We start from the raw sequence: 15778 nt of genomic DNA, 5'->3' as shown, positions 1-15778 counted from the left end.
CATTTTTTTTAATATTGAAGAGCAAAATTTTGGATGTGTTGTTATTGCAGTTACGTGATTTTAAGTGCAGTTTGTTTAATCCCTTCCCAAAAGTGGGATTTTGCCCATTTATAAGTAGTTGGAAACATTTTTTATTTCCTAATGGTTAATATAGATATAGGTTTGCATTTTACTTGACATATATTGGACGATCAGTTGACTGAGTGTTTCCAGAGTGCTGGAGCTAGACTGACTTATTCAAGAGCAGCTTCAGAAATGGGCATCTTAAACTGTACCTTTTCTACCACCCCCATTATTGCATGCACAATCAACTGTACAAGGTAAACTGCACCATTTAAAGATTTACTTTTAAAGGATGTTTTCTGTAAGTATTATAACTTTCCCTAACCCACCCCTCACTTCAGTTGGAGTTATAATAGAGATGGGATGGAGCTCCCGCAGCTATTCATTTGACCATGCTGTTAGGGCAACTAAACAATTTTTTAGTTTGTGGCTTAGCGCAGCCCTAAAAGCCTCTCGGCCAGCACCTTATTTGGAGAATGCTGGTACTCGCGATTAAACACCCAGGTTAAGCAGCGAGAACCGGCATTCTCCATCTTAACGTGTAAGTATTGGACTAAACTGTGCGCTGAATTAAATAGTTCTGGGACCAACTTCCTGGTGCTATTCAACTCCTGCAGAATTGTATCACCCCCTAATACCACCTCAATCTGTCTGGATTCTGACAGTCGAGATGCTGATGTCTGTATTGTGACTGTCTACAGCCTGACTGTCAGGATGCTCCCGAATGGAGGAGTTAACAAAATAGACACTGCTCTTTTTAAGCATTGGAGCTCTCACTCTTGGTGCATTTTTACATGATCAGTTATTTAGATAGCAAATAGCTGCTTCAGTTGCATATTAGTTATTTGCTATTTGTTGGGTCAGCTAACCTATTTCTCAGAGAAAGCAGCTTGTGGGCACTGGAGCGTTGGTGAGCTGTACTTACTATGGCATTAATTCCTTCTCTGTGGTATGTATATCTTTCCAAACCTTAGGGGCTATCAGGACAGCTAAATTACTGGCTATCTATAGCGATCCTCCTTTCATATAATGTGCCCTCGGCCATCACAAGGGATGGGACTTTTTTTTTTCTTCATTGTATCCCTCAGTGCTCTTCTAGATCATTGGGGGGGAGTTCAATTAGAAGCGAGGGGATGTAGCTTCCAGGATGTGCCCGGCATGTCGAGAGATGCAGTTTACCGCAACTAATGCCCAGAACTTGGTCACTGTAAACTGCATTATCTGACTTATCTGCCAGGCGCAATGCTGTTACTGAATACAGGAACACTGCGACTGGCCCCAAGTCACTAGTTAGCACGAATTTCTGCTTGCATCTCACGAGGGCAATTGAATTGCTCAGGGCACTCATCCCGGAAGCTACATATATATTAATATAATGCGTATGTGTTTGGAATGGAGTTATTTATGACGTTTTGAACACTGTTTTAACAGACAGAGGAATGAAGTTCAGGCACTATAATGAAACGCAGCTTTGTTACTGTGAGAGCAGCATGGCTTTGTTTTGGATGCCAAACAGCATGGGTTTACCCTGCAGGCACAGTCTCATACTCCTCAACCGCATAAACTGATTTAATTGAAGCTGTATAGTTACCATTTCTACTTCAGGGTCCATAGGGGGTCCACAGGGTTGACCTTGGGGTATAGCTGGATCTGGATCCATGGGCACCACGCAGTTAAAGCTTTAGCTGCTCCCAGGATGCACTTGGGTCCGTCCTCCTCTATACCCCGCCCCCGGCCACAGCACCTCAGTTTGAGTTGGTGCCCGGCCGGAGTAGGGTCACCTGCGCAGGGGGGCTGCAGGAGCAGCCCCCAAAAGCTTTCTATTTAAAAAAAAAAAAAAAAAGAGCCTGTTAGATTTTTATTTTAAAACAGAGGCTCTAGTGTGGCAGCGACGGGCTGTCTATGCAGACGCCCACGCTGCCGCTCTCCTTCCCCGCTGGCGCCGCGACGCCAGTACTGCACTGGGGATCGCGGCGGGAGGCCAGAGTCCGTACTAGCCGGACTCTGGGTCCCTCCCTGGACTGCTGCCGGAGTCGCCGGGGACAAGGTAAGCCGCGAGTTGCCGATTAGCGGCGGCTCGCAGGTTTTGCCTGCACATGCAGTCCTTTGCCCCCGGTCCTAGGGGACAGACCGGGGGCCGCTAGCGGTGGCGGCGGGCTCCCCCTCTGAGGAGGAATAACCCGTGGGACCACTAGACCACCAGGGATATATGGCAAGCGGGATGCCGGCAAGCCCTGGGGTTAATATGCTACCCAGGGGAGGAAGCCTTCCCTGTCAGCGGCTCCTCCCCTCAGCTCAGCGCGCCTTTCAGCACGGAGTCTGGCGTCGCTGAGCTGCAGCTACTCGGCCACTCCTCCTCTGAGGTCTCCAGCGGCCATTTTCTCACAGTGGCAGCGCAGATCTTCAGGGAGCACGCGGACCGGTCCCCCTGTGTACCTCTCCCCTGATTAAGGACAGCGTACACAGCACTATAGCTCTCCCAGACATTGAATCTGGGCAGGTTGATTGTAGTGGAAAGGTGCAGTGAGTATATCTTCCTGCATGGTATGTGACTTTTGCTAGTGCTGCCTGTCTGTGCTTATTTTCTACTTACTGTCAGCTTATACCTATCCCTTTACTTCTCCTACAAGCCCTACAGGTGTGTGGGGGAGGGGCGTTTCTACTGACCTCACTTATATAGATCACGTATTTGTGAGGTCCGTCACATACAGTTGTGTGCTACTCAGTGCCATATTGTGGGCTGTTGTTCAGCACACCGGTGAGTGCGTTTTACTTCTACCCTGGTGCCAGATATATAATATATTCTGTCATGTCAGACGAGGAGGTTGAGCGCTCAGTGGCTCCGGTGTTGGCCTCCTGCGGACGCTGTTCTGCAGGAGTAGATAGGGAGGATTTGTCACAGGATGGCCTGTGTAGTCGATGCCAGGTGGCTCCTGGCCCATCCAGACCTTCTCTGGCGCAGGAACCACCGTGGGCGATGTTTTCTCAAGTGCTGGTGTCTGTTGCGGACCGTCTGTCGGTCCCGACTGCTCTCCCTACTAGGTCGTTGTCCCAGCCGACCATCCCCCATTCCCCGGGTGTCCCGCAGTTATTGCGGAGTCCTCCTGGGTCTCAGTCGGTGGGTCCCTATGCGGGGTTGCCTATGTATATGCAGGCTTCCCCTGTGCCGCAGCAGCCTGTGGTACCTTTTCAGGCCCCTATGGTGACTCCTCCACCCTGGGTGGATGTGCTCTCCAACTCCGTGCAAAATTTGGCGGCCGCTTCCTCGGCTTTTCAGTCAATGTTGCAGTTTGACATGCCTTCTAGGATTTCAAAACGCCCACTCATGACACGGGCTACTCAGGTATCGGACTCAGAGGGTTCCTCAGATGATGGGGAGGTCCCTGATGACACTGACTCGGATGCCTCGGTCCAGGAAATGGATACCAAGTCGTCCATTAATGTGCGAGCACTAGTTAGGGCGGTGCGAGCTATTCTTCTTATAGAGGATGAGGCACCGGTTCCTAAGTCGAAGTTTCCTAGTTTCAAAAAAACTAAGGTGGCTTCTGCGGTGTTTCCCCTGTCGGATCAGTTGACGGATCATATGGCGGTAGCTTGGCAGGCGCCCAGTAAGAGATTCCTTCCTCAGAAGCGGTTGGCTTCTAATTACCCCTTCCCTGAGGCACATTGTAAAAAATGGGAAACTCCACCGGCGGTGGATTCCCATGTCACCCGTTTAACTCGGGGCGCCACCTTACCATTACCGTCGATATCCTCGTTGAAGGATCCCACGGACAGGAAGGTTGAGACTTGCTTAAAGTCTATTTACTCCCTCTCCGGGGCGGTGGCCCGACCGTCCATGGCCATCTCCTGGGTGGCCAAGGCCATTGAGGGGTGGGCCAATTATTGGAAGATACCTTCCCGGACGATGCTCCGGATGTCCAGCGGGCGTTGTTGGGACAAATGAGGGACGCTGTTTCTTACATTGGAGAAGCTTCTTTAGATGCTAGTCTGCTGACCTCGCGGGTATCTGCTGCAGCGGTGTCTGCCCGCCGATCCTTATGGTTGCGGTCCTGGAGAGCGGACTCTGATTCAAAGAAAGGTCTGGAGGCCTTACCTTTCAATGGGGAATTACTATTTGGTCCGGACTTGGACAAAATAGTGGACACCCTGGCTAAATCCAAGTCGGCCTTCCTCCCTTCGGCGGCACTGCCTGCTAAGGTTCGGAGTTCGGCTTTTCGTTCCTTTCGGGTTCAGGGTAAGGCGAAAGGTCAGTCCTTCCCGAGACAGTCTGCGAGTAAGACGGCCTCTAAACCCAAGAAGCAAGCCTGGAGTGCTCGGCGCCCTTCTTCCAAGCAGGAAGATAAACCTGCGGCCTGATGGGACGGGCCTCCCTCTGGGGGACCTCAGAGTGGGAGGCCGACTTCTTCTATTTGCCCAGTGCTGGCACAATACCACCACGGATGCCTGGGTTCGAGAAGTGGTCTCCCAGGGGTACGCCCTGTCTTTTCGGCACAGACCACCCCACCAGTTTTTCTGCACAAGTCCTTCTCAGGACAAGACCAAGGCGTTACAGGTTCAGGAGGCTATAGAGTCCTTGCTGAAAGCAGGGGTCATTGTTCCCGTTCCTCTATCACAACGAGGGACGGGGTATTATTAGTCTCTGTTTCTGGTGCAGAAACCCAATGGTTCTCATCGCCCTATCCTCAACTTGAAGTCTCTGAACAAATTCCTCAGAGTTCCCAAGTTCAGGATGGAAACGTTACGTTCCATCATTCTGGCGATGGAACCGGGGGATTACATGGTGTCCCTGGACATCCAGGACGCCTACCTCCATGTTCCGATAGCATCTTCACACCAGCGGTATCTGAGGTTCGCTATCCTTCAACACCACTATCAGTTCCGGGCGCTACCCTTTGGTCTCTCCACGGCACCGAGGGTGTTCACGAAGATTATGGCGGTCATGGCCGCACATCTTCGGAACCAGAATGTACGGCTGCTGCCGTACCTGGACGACCTCCTGTTGCTGGCGAGCTCCCCGGAGGTACTGCTTCAACATCTCCACCTGACGATCGCTTGCCTGCAAGCACACGGGTGGTTGATAAATTGGAAAAAGTCCTCCCTGATTCCATCACAGCGGATGGTTCATTTGGGAGCCCTGCTGGATTCGCGTCAGCAAAGGATCTTCCTGACTCCGGAGAAGGTCGCCTCCCTACAGCTGCGGATACGCAGTTGCCTGAGCCGTTGCCGCCTGTCGGTCCATTCGGCTATGAGAGTTCTGGGGTCCATGGTGTCGACATTCGACATGGTGGAATTTGCCCAGTTCCATTCCCGGCCCCTGCAAGGGCTGATTCTATCAGAATGGAACGGGTTACCTCACCGGATCCGCTCTCAGGTGCTGGTGTTGTCTCCGGACGTTCGGCTGTCTTTGGCTTGGTGGCTTCAGACAGCTCATCTGGTCGAGGGGCGCCCATTTTGGATCCCGGACTGGGTCCTGCTCACGACGGATGCCAGTCTCCGGGGTTGGAGGGCAGTGACCGGCTCTTTGTCGCTTCAGGGTCGTTGGTCAGCGGAAGAAGCACTTCTCCTCATCAACATCCTGGAACTGCGGGCAGTATTCAGGGCCCTGCAGTCGTCCGGCCCCGCTCTTCACGGAAGGGCGGTACAGGTGCAGTCCGACAACGCCACCACGGTGGCGTATATCAATCACCAAGGCGGAACTCGCAGTCAGGCAGCGATGTCGGAGGTGTCTCGTATCCTGACTTGGGCGGAGGGTCACATTCCAGCGATCTCGGCGGTCTTCATCCCCGGAGTCCTCAATTGGGAGGCGGACTGCCTCAGCCGTCACGACGTGCATCCCGGGGAATGGTCGCTTCACCCAGAGGTGTTTCAGCTACTCGTGGACAGGTGGGGACTGCCGGAGCTGGACTTGATGGCCTCCCGTCACAATCACAAGTTGCCCGTTTACGGGTCAAGGACAAGAGACGCAGGTGCAAGTCTGGTGGACGCGCTGTCGGTGAAATGGACATTTCACCTGGCGTATCTGTTTCCTCCGATATCCCTGCTTCCTCGGGTTCTGCGGAAATTCAAGCAGGACGGCGGCATGCTCGTGCTGGTAGCTCCGGCGTGGCCCAGACGTCCTTGGTACTCCGATCTCAGGAGCCTCTCCATCGACGCTCCGTACCTTCTTCCTCAGCGTCGGGACCTGTTGTCTCAGGGGCCCTGCCTTTACCCGGATCTGGGTCGGCTGTCTTTGACGGCGTGGCTCTTGAGACAGCCGTCTTGAGGTCTCGGGGCTTCTCCAGTTCGGTTATTGGTACCATGCTCAGGGCACGCAAGCCTGCTTCAGCACGGATTTATCACAGAGTGTGGCACACTTACTTTCAGTGGTGTGAGTCCAGACATTATGATCCTCAGGTGTTCCGAGTTTCTAGGATCTTGGAATTTCTTCAGTCAGGATTGGATCTCGGCTTACGCCTTGCATCTCTGAAGGTTCATGTGTCCGCCTTGTCCGTGTGGTTTCAACGGCGGATTGCAATACTACCAGACGTTCACACCTTTTTCCAAGGTGTTCTCAGGATCCAGCCTCCCTTTGTGCCTCCTGTGGCTCCTTGGGACTTGGCGGTGGTGCTACGGGTCCTGCAGGGTCCTCCGTTTGAGCCTCTTGAGGCGGTGGAGCTCAAGTGGCTGACATTTAAGACGGTTTTTCTCCTGGCAATTGCTTCGGCCAGGAGGGTGTCTGAATTGGGGGCGCTTTCCTGTCGCCCTCCTTTCCTGATTTTTCACCAGGACAGAGCGGTGCTCTGCACTCGTCCTGAGTTTTTGCCCAAAGTGGTCTCGAAGTTCCATATTAATCAGGAACTTGTTGTGCCAGCTTTTCAGTCCCCTGATCTTTCAGCTGGTGAGACTTCCTTAGATGTGGTCCGGGCGCTTAGAATTTATGTAGACCGGACGGCTTCGGTTAGGAAGTCTGATTCCTTGTTTATCCTCTTTGGTTTTCACAAGAGGGGTTGGCCTGCCAACAAACAAACGTTAGCCCGTTGGCTTCGTTCCGTTATTTGTGAGGCTTATGCACAGGAGGGCTTACCTGTGCCAGCCTCTGTTAAGGCTCATTCCACTCGTTCTGTGGGTCCCTCTTGGGCTGCTAGACGTGGCGCTTCTGCTGTTCAGCTGTGTAAGGCGGCCACTTGGTCTTCAATTCAAACGTTTTTGAGGTTCTATGCGTTTGACACCTTTGCCTCTCAGGATGCATCCTTTGGGCGCCGGGTACTCCTTTCAGCACAGGAGCGTCCCCGCCCTTAGTTATACTGCTTTGGGACATCCCCAAGGTCAACCCTGTGGACCCCCTATGGACCCTGAAGTAGAAAACAAGAGATATGGTAAGAACTTACCTTTGTTATCTCTGTTTCTACGAAGTCCATAGGGTCAACAGGGCGCCCGCCCTGACGCACCTGGCTTCAAATGGGCTGTGTGGCTGGTCACCGGTTTTCCGTCTCCCATTTCTGTGAGTATGGTTTCTTGTGTGTTCCAGTCTTCCTTCTCTCTGTTTAGTCTCCTCCTCCGGCCTTGGCTGCTTACCAACTGAGGTGCTGTGGCCGGGGGCGGGGTATAGAGGAGGACGGACCCAAGTGCATCCTGGGAGCAGCTAAAGCTTTAACTGCGTGGTGCCCATGGATCCAGATCCAGCTATACCCCAAGGTCAACCCTGTGGACCCTATGGACTTCGTAGAAACAGAGATAACAAAGGTAAGTTCTTACCATATCTCTTGTTTTTATAATGTATAATATGTTTTGTGAAAGCTTTTTGGACCTGGCCATTCCAGTGATTTGTAGTTATGTAAGTAGCTTTTGACATTGCACGCACATACTGTTTAGGAGACATGTTTTATAGGAACCTCCTTGCTGAATGAGTTGCATGTTTAAGTTGCACCAAAACTTTTATAGGTTTTCTTTTTATTTCTGCTGGATTTGTGTTTCTATTGCTGTCTGTCACATATCATATTTTATCCTCATTTTAAATTGCATCTAATTTTTTTAGAGTAGTGTAAAAGGTTTTTTTTTTTTTTTTAGTGACTTGTAGTTTTCAACTAGAACAGAACGGAGCACAGACCAAAAATAAGTACATAAATATAGTACATTGAAGGGAATTCCTGTCCTTGGTAAATCTCTTTTCATATAGTATTCCTCCTTACACAGATCTCCTCCTTAAAATTAATCATTGGTGCTCAACCATTTTTGTTAAACTGGTATCCCAAATAGTGTACTGAATAGGTAATTGATTGAACATATTGCAGATCAGACAATCAAGAGACCCTGAAAATAGATTGTGTCCCCCTTGTGGTCCTGATATCCCAAAGTTTGGCCGCCTCTGCCTTCTCCCCCCTGGTTTAGGAGTAATATCAATGGAGTGCAAGAGTAATGCACAGCTTACCATTGAAGAGCAGTTGATCGTGGTGATTGAGCTGTACTTTGTAATGATGAGCTGGCCAATAATTCTGCATTCCAGAAATGGCGCCTTTAGTTTGCCTGGCCAAAGCTGATTAACAGGCATTATGGGAAGAGAATGGAGCTGTTATTTGAATGCCACTTGTGTTGCTTACACTATATGGATATTGAATGGTAGACATGACTTTTTAAACTGAGACTTGGATTTACAAGGCTAGTAGTACATGCTAACTGGAATTTCCCCAGTGTAGTACTATTCTGCATATGCTGCCAACAAGAATGTTGGCAATTGATTCCACTTCTCAACCTTAAGCTAGGTACATACCTGAAAGATTGTCAGAGGTGACCTTTTAAATGAACTATCGGGCAGAGATGTCGGACAAATCATGTACACACTACAAAACGTGCATAATCTTGGCGCATCATTTGGATAATTGCAGAGCAGCAGGCCAGATCACATGAGCAGATCCAACTGTTCTTGATGATGGTCTGCCCTGGGTGCTGTGTACACACTGTTCTTGATGATGGTCTGCCCTGGGTGCTGTGTACACACTGTTCTTGATGATGGTCTGCCCTGGGTGCTGTGTACACACTGTTCTTGATGATGGTCTGCCCTGGGTGCTGTGTACACACTGTTCTTGATGATGGTCTGCCCTGGGTGCTGTGTACACACTGTTCTTGATGATGGTCTGCCCTGGGTGCTGTGTACACACTGTTCAATAATCAGGCCGAGCAGCCGGAAATTGGTTGCTTGTCCTTATTATTGCACAGTGTGTCCTTAGCCTTAAGTCCTCATTTGGATTGAGCTGCAGACTTTCTCAGAAATCCATTATCTACGTTACTTTATTTTACAAAGCGCTTTATAAATTAACTACTTTTTTAGTAGTACTGTATAGGAAAGAACATTGCTACAGATAATTTATAAAAATAAAATCACTCTATAAAGAAGATTGTTCTGACAGCTGAGGAACATTCTAACCCGCCACATGTATATATGTAGTAAGATGCAATAGTTCACAATAAATATACGTTTGTAATGGTAATTAATGATGTACCTCCTAGATCCAGCAGATTGTTAAATTCAGCAATTAATTTCTCTTGGCAGTTCTATTTGTAAAGTGATCTGTTTTTAATTGGTTGTTTTCTTTCACCATTGCACAGTACAGAGGAAAAATATTGCAGAAAATAAAGTAAATGATTTTGCAGGTCTTATGAGCCAAGGAATACCTACAGGTACTTTGGGTGGGCTCCAGTTAACTACAGTTCATGTTACAGAGGTACCGAGGTTGGTGAATTAACAGTGCTCTCATGCCCAAGTCTGGTAATCAGTCTGCTTCAACATTTCAGTATGTGGCTGTTAAACATTTGTCATATGCATGTGCTTTATATAATGAGTGATTGTATAATTATAGCTCACCATTTGTCTATGGTGAAAACACGTTAGCTGTGTGTTCTAATAGTGTTTCTAAAAATACCCTGCAACATATCTTAAGGTTTTATTTTCCGTATTGGTTGCAATGAATAAATAAAATCTATTATCTGATTGTATTTGAAGTAAATAAGTGCATAATATGCCTTTAGCGATCCTTCTGATATTTAGCCTTTGGCTATAGGAGCTGTATGTAGCTTTTTTTACCTATGGCAATATTGATCCAGAATAAGCTGTTTTCTTAAATACTAGAGCAAAGCACGCAAAGGTTGGCTCAATCTGGAGGAATGGATGCAATGTGCCGTTCCAGACTTGCACATGGCAAGTCTGCCCTCACACCTTATAGTGGTGCGCTGGTAAACTTGCTACGTCGGGGGTAGCTGGCTGATAGATGTGCAGCTGAGCAATGTGGTGATGCTTAGCAGCTCATTGCCAGTAATTGAATTTCTCCTCAGTATGTCTTTGGTGGTTGTTTCACCCAGTAGCCAGTCATGGATGATTCAGGTGCATTTTACAGTGGCTGGAATCTTTTATAAATATTAGATGAGCCTCCGTACAGCTTAGCCTCACTTTGTGTAAGGTGAAAAATAGTATAATATCCTGTTTTTTTTGTTTTTTTGTTTACCTATGCTGTTTAATGGGGTTTGGTATTCTCCTAGAAAAATGCACAGCCCCCTCGCTGTGTGAGATGGTTATCCTCTTGTTCAGACTAGTTCATTGCCCACAGTATGGAAAAGAAAAGTGTGCCATCCTAGTATATTCTGAGGGCTGGATTGCGGTGTCCTTTATAAATAGGCAGAGCGATCTGGTCTCTTTTTCTGCCATAAAGAACTGAAAACAGACTATTCAAGTATTTCATAGTGTTTTGATTCTCTTGTAATTGCTTAATGTTTTTCACACAATGTTAGTTATGATAAGAAATGTTGGCTGGCACATCCTGCCCCTTTCTCTAATCACTGTAATGTGTCTGTGTTCCCTTTACCGCTAGGCAAGTATCTGGGCACATTCTCTGCCTTCTACGTTTCTTTAACCACTTAACTGACTAATTCTTTTTCCAAAAACCGCTCCAAAATTGTCGTTTTTTTTTTTTTATGATTGAATTAGGTTAAGAACATCTAATTAATAAAATTGTGTCGAATAAGTTTTAAAGAGAATCCTTTTTTTTTTTCCTGTTTTTTTATCTATTTTGAAACATAGTATATCATAAAAATAGCAATTTTTTTCAAATCCATGAATTTGAACGTTAAACACTTTAAAACTACTTAAGAGTTATATAAAACTCATTTAACAGTAATTTTCATAGTAATAGCCGGCGTCTGCAAGGAGCAGCGCCGGGCTGATCAGTGAAGAGGGGGGGTAAGTGGCTGGGAGGGAGCAGACGGAGGCTGCCTGTTCTCTTCCCCGGCAGCGCGGGGTTACACTGGAGCATCGGCTCCTTTCATAGTAATAGCCCGGCGTCTGCAAGGAGCAGCGCCGGGCTGATCAGTGAAGAGGGGGGGTGAGTGGCAGGGGGAGGCAGCAGGCGGTATGGTATGGTCGTATCTGATACGACCATGCCCGGCAAGTGGTTAAAAGTGCATCAGTCTCCTACACACCATTGTGGGAGCAGTTTTGTAGGCTAAACCTATATTGATGAAAAAAAGCTTATTTCAATTTACCAGTATGTGTTGAGATCACTCGGGCATGAGGCAGTGTTCCTAGACACCTATAAGGAGATTATTATTTTATTCTATTGCTGGGTTGAGTCTCCCATATCCAAATATTACGGAATATTCCAAAATACGGAATAATTTTGGCATGACTGAGATAATGAAACCTTTTGATGGTTCAATGTACACAAACTTTGTCTAAGGCCCAAATTATTACAAATCTTGTATAAAATGACCTTCAGGCTGTGTGTGTAAGGTGTATATGAAACATAAATGAATTTAATTTCTATACGCAAACTTTGTCTGAACCACAAAATTGAGTATATTGTATAAAATGACCTGCAGGCTGTGTGTATATAACACATAGAATGCATTCTGTGTGTATATTTGGGTCCTATTCCTAAGATATATCCTTATGCAATGCAATTATTTAAAAATACGTATTATTCCGTTATCCAAAATACCCCTGGTCCCAAGCATTTTGGATATGGGAGACTCAACCTGTATAAAGTTAGACTTTAACATTATGGCTGCCCATTCATACTCTTTACCCTTTGCCAGTGTTAGGCTTTATGGGTAGTGCCACAGCTACTCTACACATCATTTTATAGCATTACGCTTGTTAAAGGTTGTTTGTATGGGAGAGCATAGTGCAAGAATCCCTGCTTACCTTAGCAGCTCACAATGTGTCACTTCCAATGCATTTGTAATGGAAACAGGTGAGATTGGTCTCAGCTGACATACGTGGCACATTTTCACACTGGCCCATATGAGTGCATCTTGTATAACTGCTGTGTCCCATTAATCAGACACTTTCAGGACATAAGTGGGAATAGGCCATTCATTGTTGTTTTTATTTTACATGTATATTTTAATGTGTTTGTAATTCGTGTGCCGGGTTTTTGTCTTTCAGACCAAGCCTTATGCCTTTGACCGTGTGTTCCAGTCGAGCACATCACAAGAACAAGTTTACAATGCCTGCGCAAAAGCAATTGTTAAAGGTAATATCTAATTTATTTATTTTTTTTAATACTTACTCTAAAATGTGTGTGTGTATGTATGTATGTATATATATATATATATATATATATATTATATATATTATATATAATTTTCATTCATTCAGTGATCGCACTGAGGTGAAAATTATATGGGTACCGGGGACTCATCATTTAAAGATTTTAGGGTTTTATTTCATTGTTTGAGTCCCATCATAATTTATTATTAAATAGCCACCAGACCTCTCCACATGTTCCTTAACTACACCCTGGCCTCTCCATGTGTCCTTTAAGGTCCCTCACATCATCCCACATGGCATAAGATCACCCTACATACCCCTAATATGCCCACCAGATCCCCCACATCTCCTCAGATGTCCCATATGTCTCTTGGATCACTGACGCATGCCATCCCATTACCCCATATTGTTAATATGGCCATCAGCCATATATGTTTGAGTCCTGTGAGTGCCATAGCTGAAGTTTCAGGTGAGAAACACCTTCATTCTTAACATTTCAATTTATTTCAACCTTCGTAACGTCCCACCTGAAGTTATTGCTGTATGTACATGTCCTGAGAGTGCCGTGGCTATCTTAGACACAGTATCCTATGCTGTACTGAGAGCACCCAGGCAGTTAAATTATATATGGGAAAGAGTGGCAGCTATGATCTATAAATATATATATATATATATATATATATTTATATTCACACACACACACACACACGCTACCCCAGCTCTACCTCCACTGACCTATACTTCCTTGTAACCCCAGTGACATTACACACACACACTACTCCAGCTCTACTCCTCTTCTGGTGCCCAGTAGCCTATATTACCCACACTGATGTTGCACATATGATGCACCAGCCCACTCTGCATTATCCGTAAAGATCTGTATTATCCCCATTAACACAACAATAAAACATATATAGTGCACCATCCTTGCTCCAGTGCACACATGTGAATGGGGTAAAATGAAGGCTGTACTCGAAGCCAGTGTAGTCTTTATCAAACTCTCCTAATAGAAATTCCTGTTTTAAAAGGTGCATTTTACTAGGGTCATCTTCTCCAATCTGCATCTCCCAGGGTTGGAAGAACTTGTCAATCAGTGGATTGGAATGTTCCCAGCTACACAGTGTGTTTCAGACTGATCTTGTAGTGACCTGTGTGATTTGTGAGGTCAGGGCTGCATGCTGCAGGGGCAGTGACCTGATGCTAGAAGGGGTAGTGTCTGCAACCAGGAAGCGGAGATACTGTATTCATGTGATCTCTTTCCCTCCATTGAAAAAAGGAGTTTCTATATAGTGCAAAAAAAGATTAAGATCACAACATTCTGTAACATTAATACTGTGTAACCCTCGGTTCTCAAACAGCCACACCCTGTGATTTAGGTCAGAAATGGAGCATTTGACACAAGCGCAATTTGATAGTTACCATATGATGACCAGTATGATCAATGTGATCTTAATGCCTGGCTATATATGACTTAACGACCGAGCTTCGTTCCTACGACTCGGTCGTTAAACAAATCGGTCGTTAAGCGAGGACGTATAGTTGCCGGGAAGCAGTAGGACCCATGTTGAGGATGACGCATGCCTGTGTGTGCCCCACCTCCTCCGAGAGTGTGCCACATCCCGTCCGTCCTTTCTTTCATGGGAGGCAAGGTCTCCTGTGTGTCCTGCGCCACAGCCACGGTCCCTCCTCGCAGCAGTCTGTCTCTTTTTGTCCCAGTACAAGCCACAATTAGCCGGTCGGAGAACCGGTCGCAAGTCCAAACGGTCGCTTAACAGGTAGGTTGTTAAGTGAGGAGTATGTATGTGTGCTTGTAATTGTATATGGACAATACATACAAATGACAACGTTCAATGGTATTGCCTTTTATTTATAGGCTGAGTTAATCAATCTTATTGTATCAGCTTTAAAACACCTGGTCGTATTATAAGCCCAAATAGTTTTGGACTAATTGGGGTCTATACAAACATTCTAAAAGAGGTAATTTCTCCTTCATCCACTAGGGGACACTGGAGCCTCAGTATAGTGGGGTATAGAAGTGGGTTAACCAGGAGCTGGCACCTTTAATAAAAAAAACTTGAATGGTGGCTAGCTCCTCCCCCTCTGTACTCCCCCAGGTCAGTCTAAAAATTGTGCCCTGGGAGCTGGTCCTATGCTCCTTAAGGCACACTGAAAGAGAATATATTTGAGCTTCAAGCAATAGAGGATACAGACAGGCAGCCCACTGCCCCTGCCTGTCTGCACCGCTGGAGCTGCCGGGGAGACCTCACTGCTACTGCCTGCGCTGAGGTCTCCAGCTACAGAGACCTCAGTCTCTGGGTAGCCCTAGACGCGTGCATGCGGTGCACGTCACGGGCTTCCCCAGGTAACACCCCACCGCCGGCAGCATCGGCAGCAATAAGGTCAGTGCGTCCTGGCTCCCTGACTAGCGGGAGAGCCAGGACTTAAAAGGCGGGTAAAACAAGCATCAGCCGCTAGCGTTGTGAAGGTGCCATAGTGGAAGGGGCGGAGCTTAACTCAGACTTCTGCTCCTGCCTCCCAGCAACCCCAGCGCTTCCACAAGGACGCTGGGGAGCCATTTTAGAAGAAAGGCTACTCGTGGACTGCACTGCAGAAGGCTAAATAAGGCCAGTAAGGGGTGTTTTATTTGAGAGTATTATAGCTCTATTTAGAGCTCTATAGGGTGCATAGCATATCTCCCTCTCTGCCACCCTTCTATTGTGTGTTCTCTATATCTGTCCTTTCACCTACCGGATGTGTGTAACAGAGTGCTGTAGCATGGCTTCCAAGGGATCTAAAGCTGCACAAAAAACCTTCTCATGCAAGAAATGTGCAGAGAAGTTCACACAAGACCAATCTAACTCTTCTCTGCTGTGTGATAAGTGCGTGTCTCAGCCGCAGGCTGCCAACACACCATCCCAACCATTATGGTCTGATCAGATGACATCTGTTATGTCAAGACTGTCTGATGAGCTTGAAGCAGCTCGCAGAGACAGGGAGGTGATCAGACCGATCACCTGAACCAGATTGGGCACATTCTTTAGCCAGATTGTGGTCCCTGTGTTTAAGGATGAGTCTCCAGCTTCTAAATCCTTAGACGTAGTCAGAGCGCTCAGGATTTATGTTGACAGGACTGCTTCGCTTCGTAAATCGGATGTTTTGTTTGTTCGGTTTGATTTGGCCCAACCAGATTTGGCC

The 15778-nt window shown here is 47.0% G+C and overlaps 1 protein-coding gene across 1 annotated transcript in view; it reads left to right on the top strand.

The window, feature by feature from the left end:
* The window catches only part of KIF5B (kinesin family member 5B), a 66186-nt gene that overhangs the window by 13156 nt on the left and 37252 nt on the right, over nucleotides 1-15778 (top strand). Inside the window, exon 2 of the mRNA XM_088447963.1 lies at nucleotides 12479-12566. Coding sequence (XP_088304089.1) covers nucleotides 12479-12566 — 88 coding nt within the window. The remainder of the gene's footprint in view (nucleotides 1-12478; nucleotides 12567-15778) is intronic.

This window comes from Taudactylus pleione, unplaced genomic scaffold, assembly GCF_031769625.1.
Source record: "Taudactylus pleione unplaced genomic scaffold, aTauple2 ptg000446l, whole genome shotgun sequence".
NCBI lineage: Eukaryota > Metazoa > Chordata > Amphibia > Anura > Myobatrachidae > Taudactylus > Taudactylus pleione.
The sequence above is the reverse complement of the archived record's forward strand: the minus strand, read 5'-3'. Positions and strand labels throughout refer to the sequence as shown.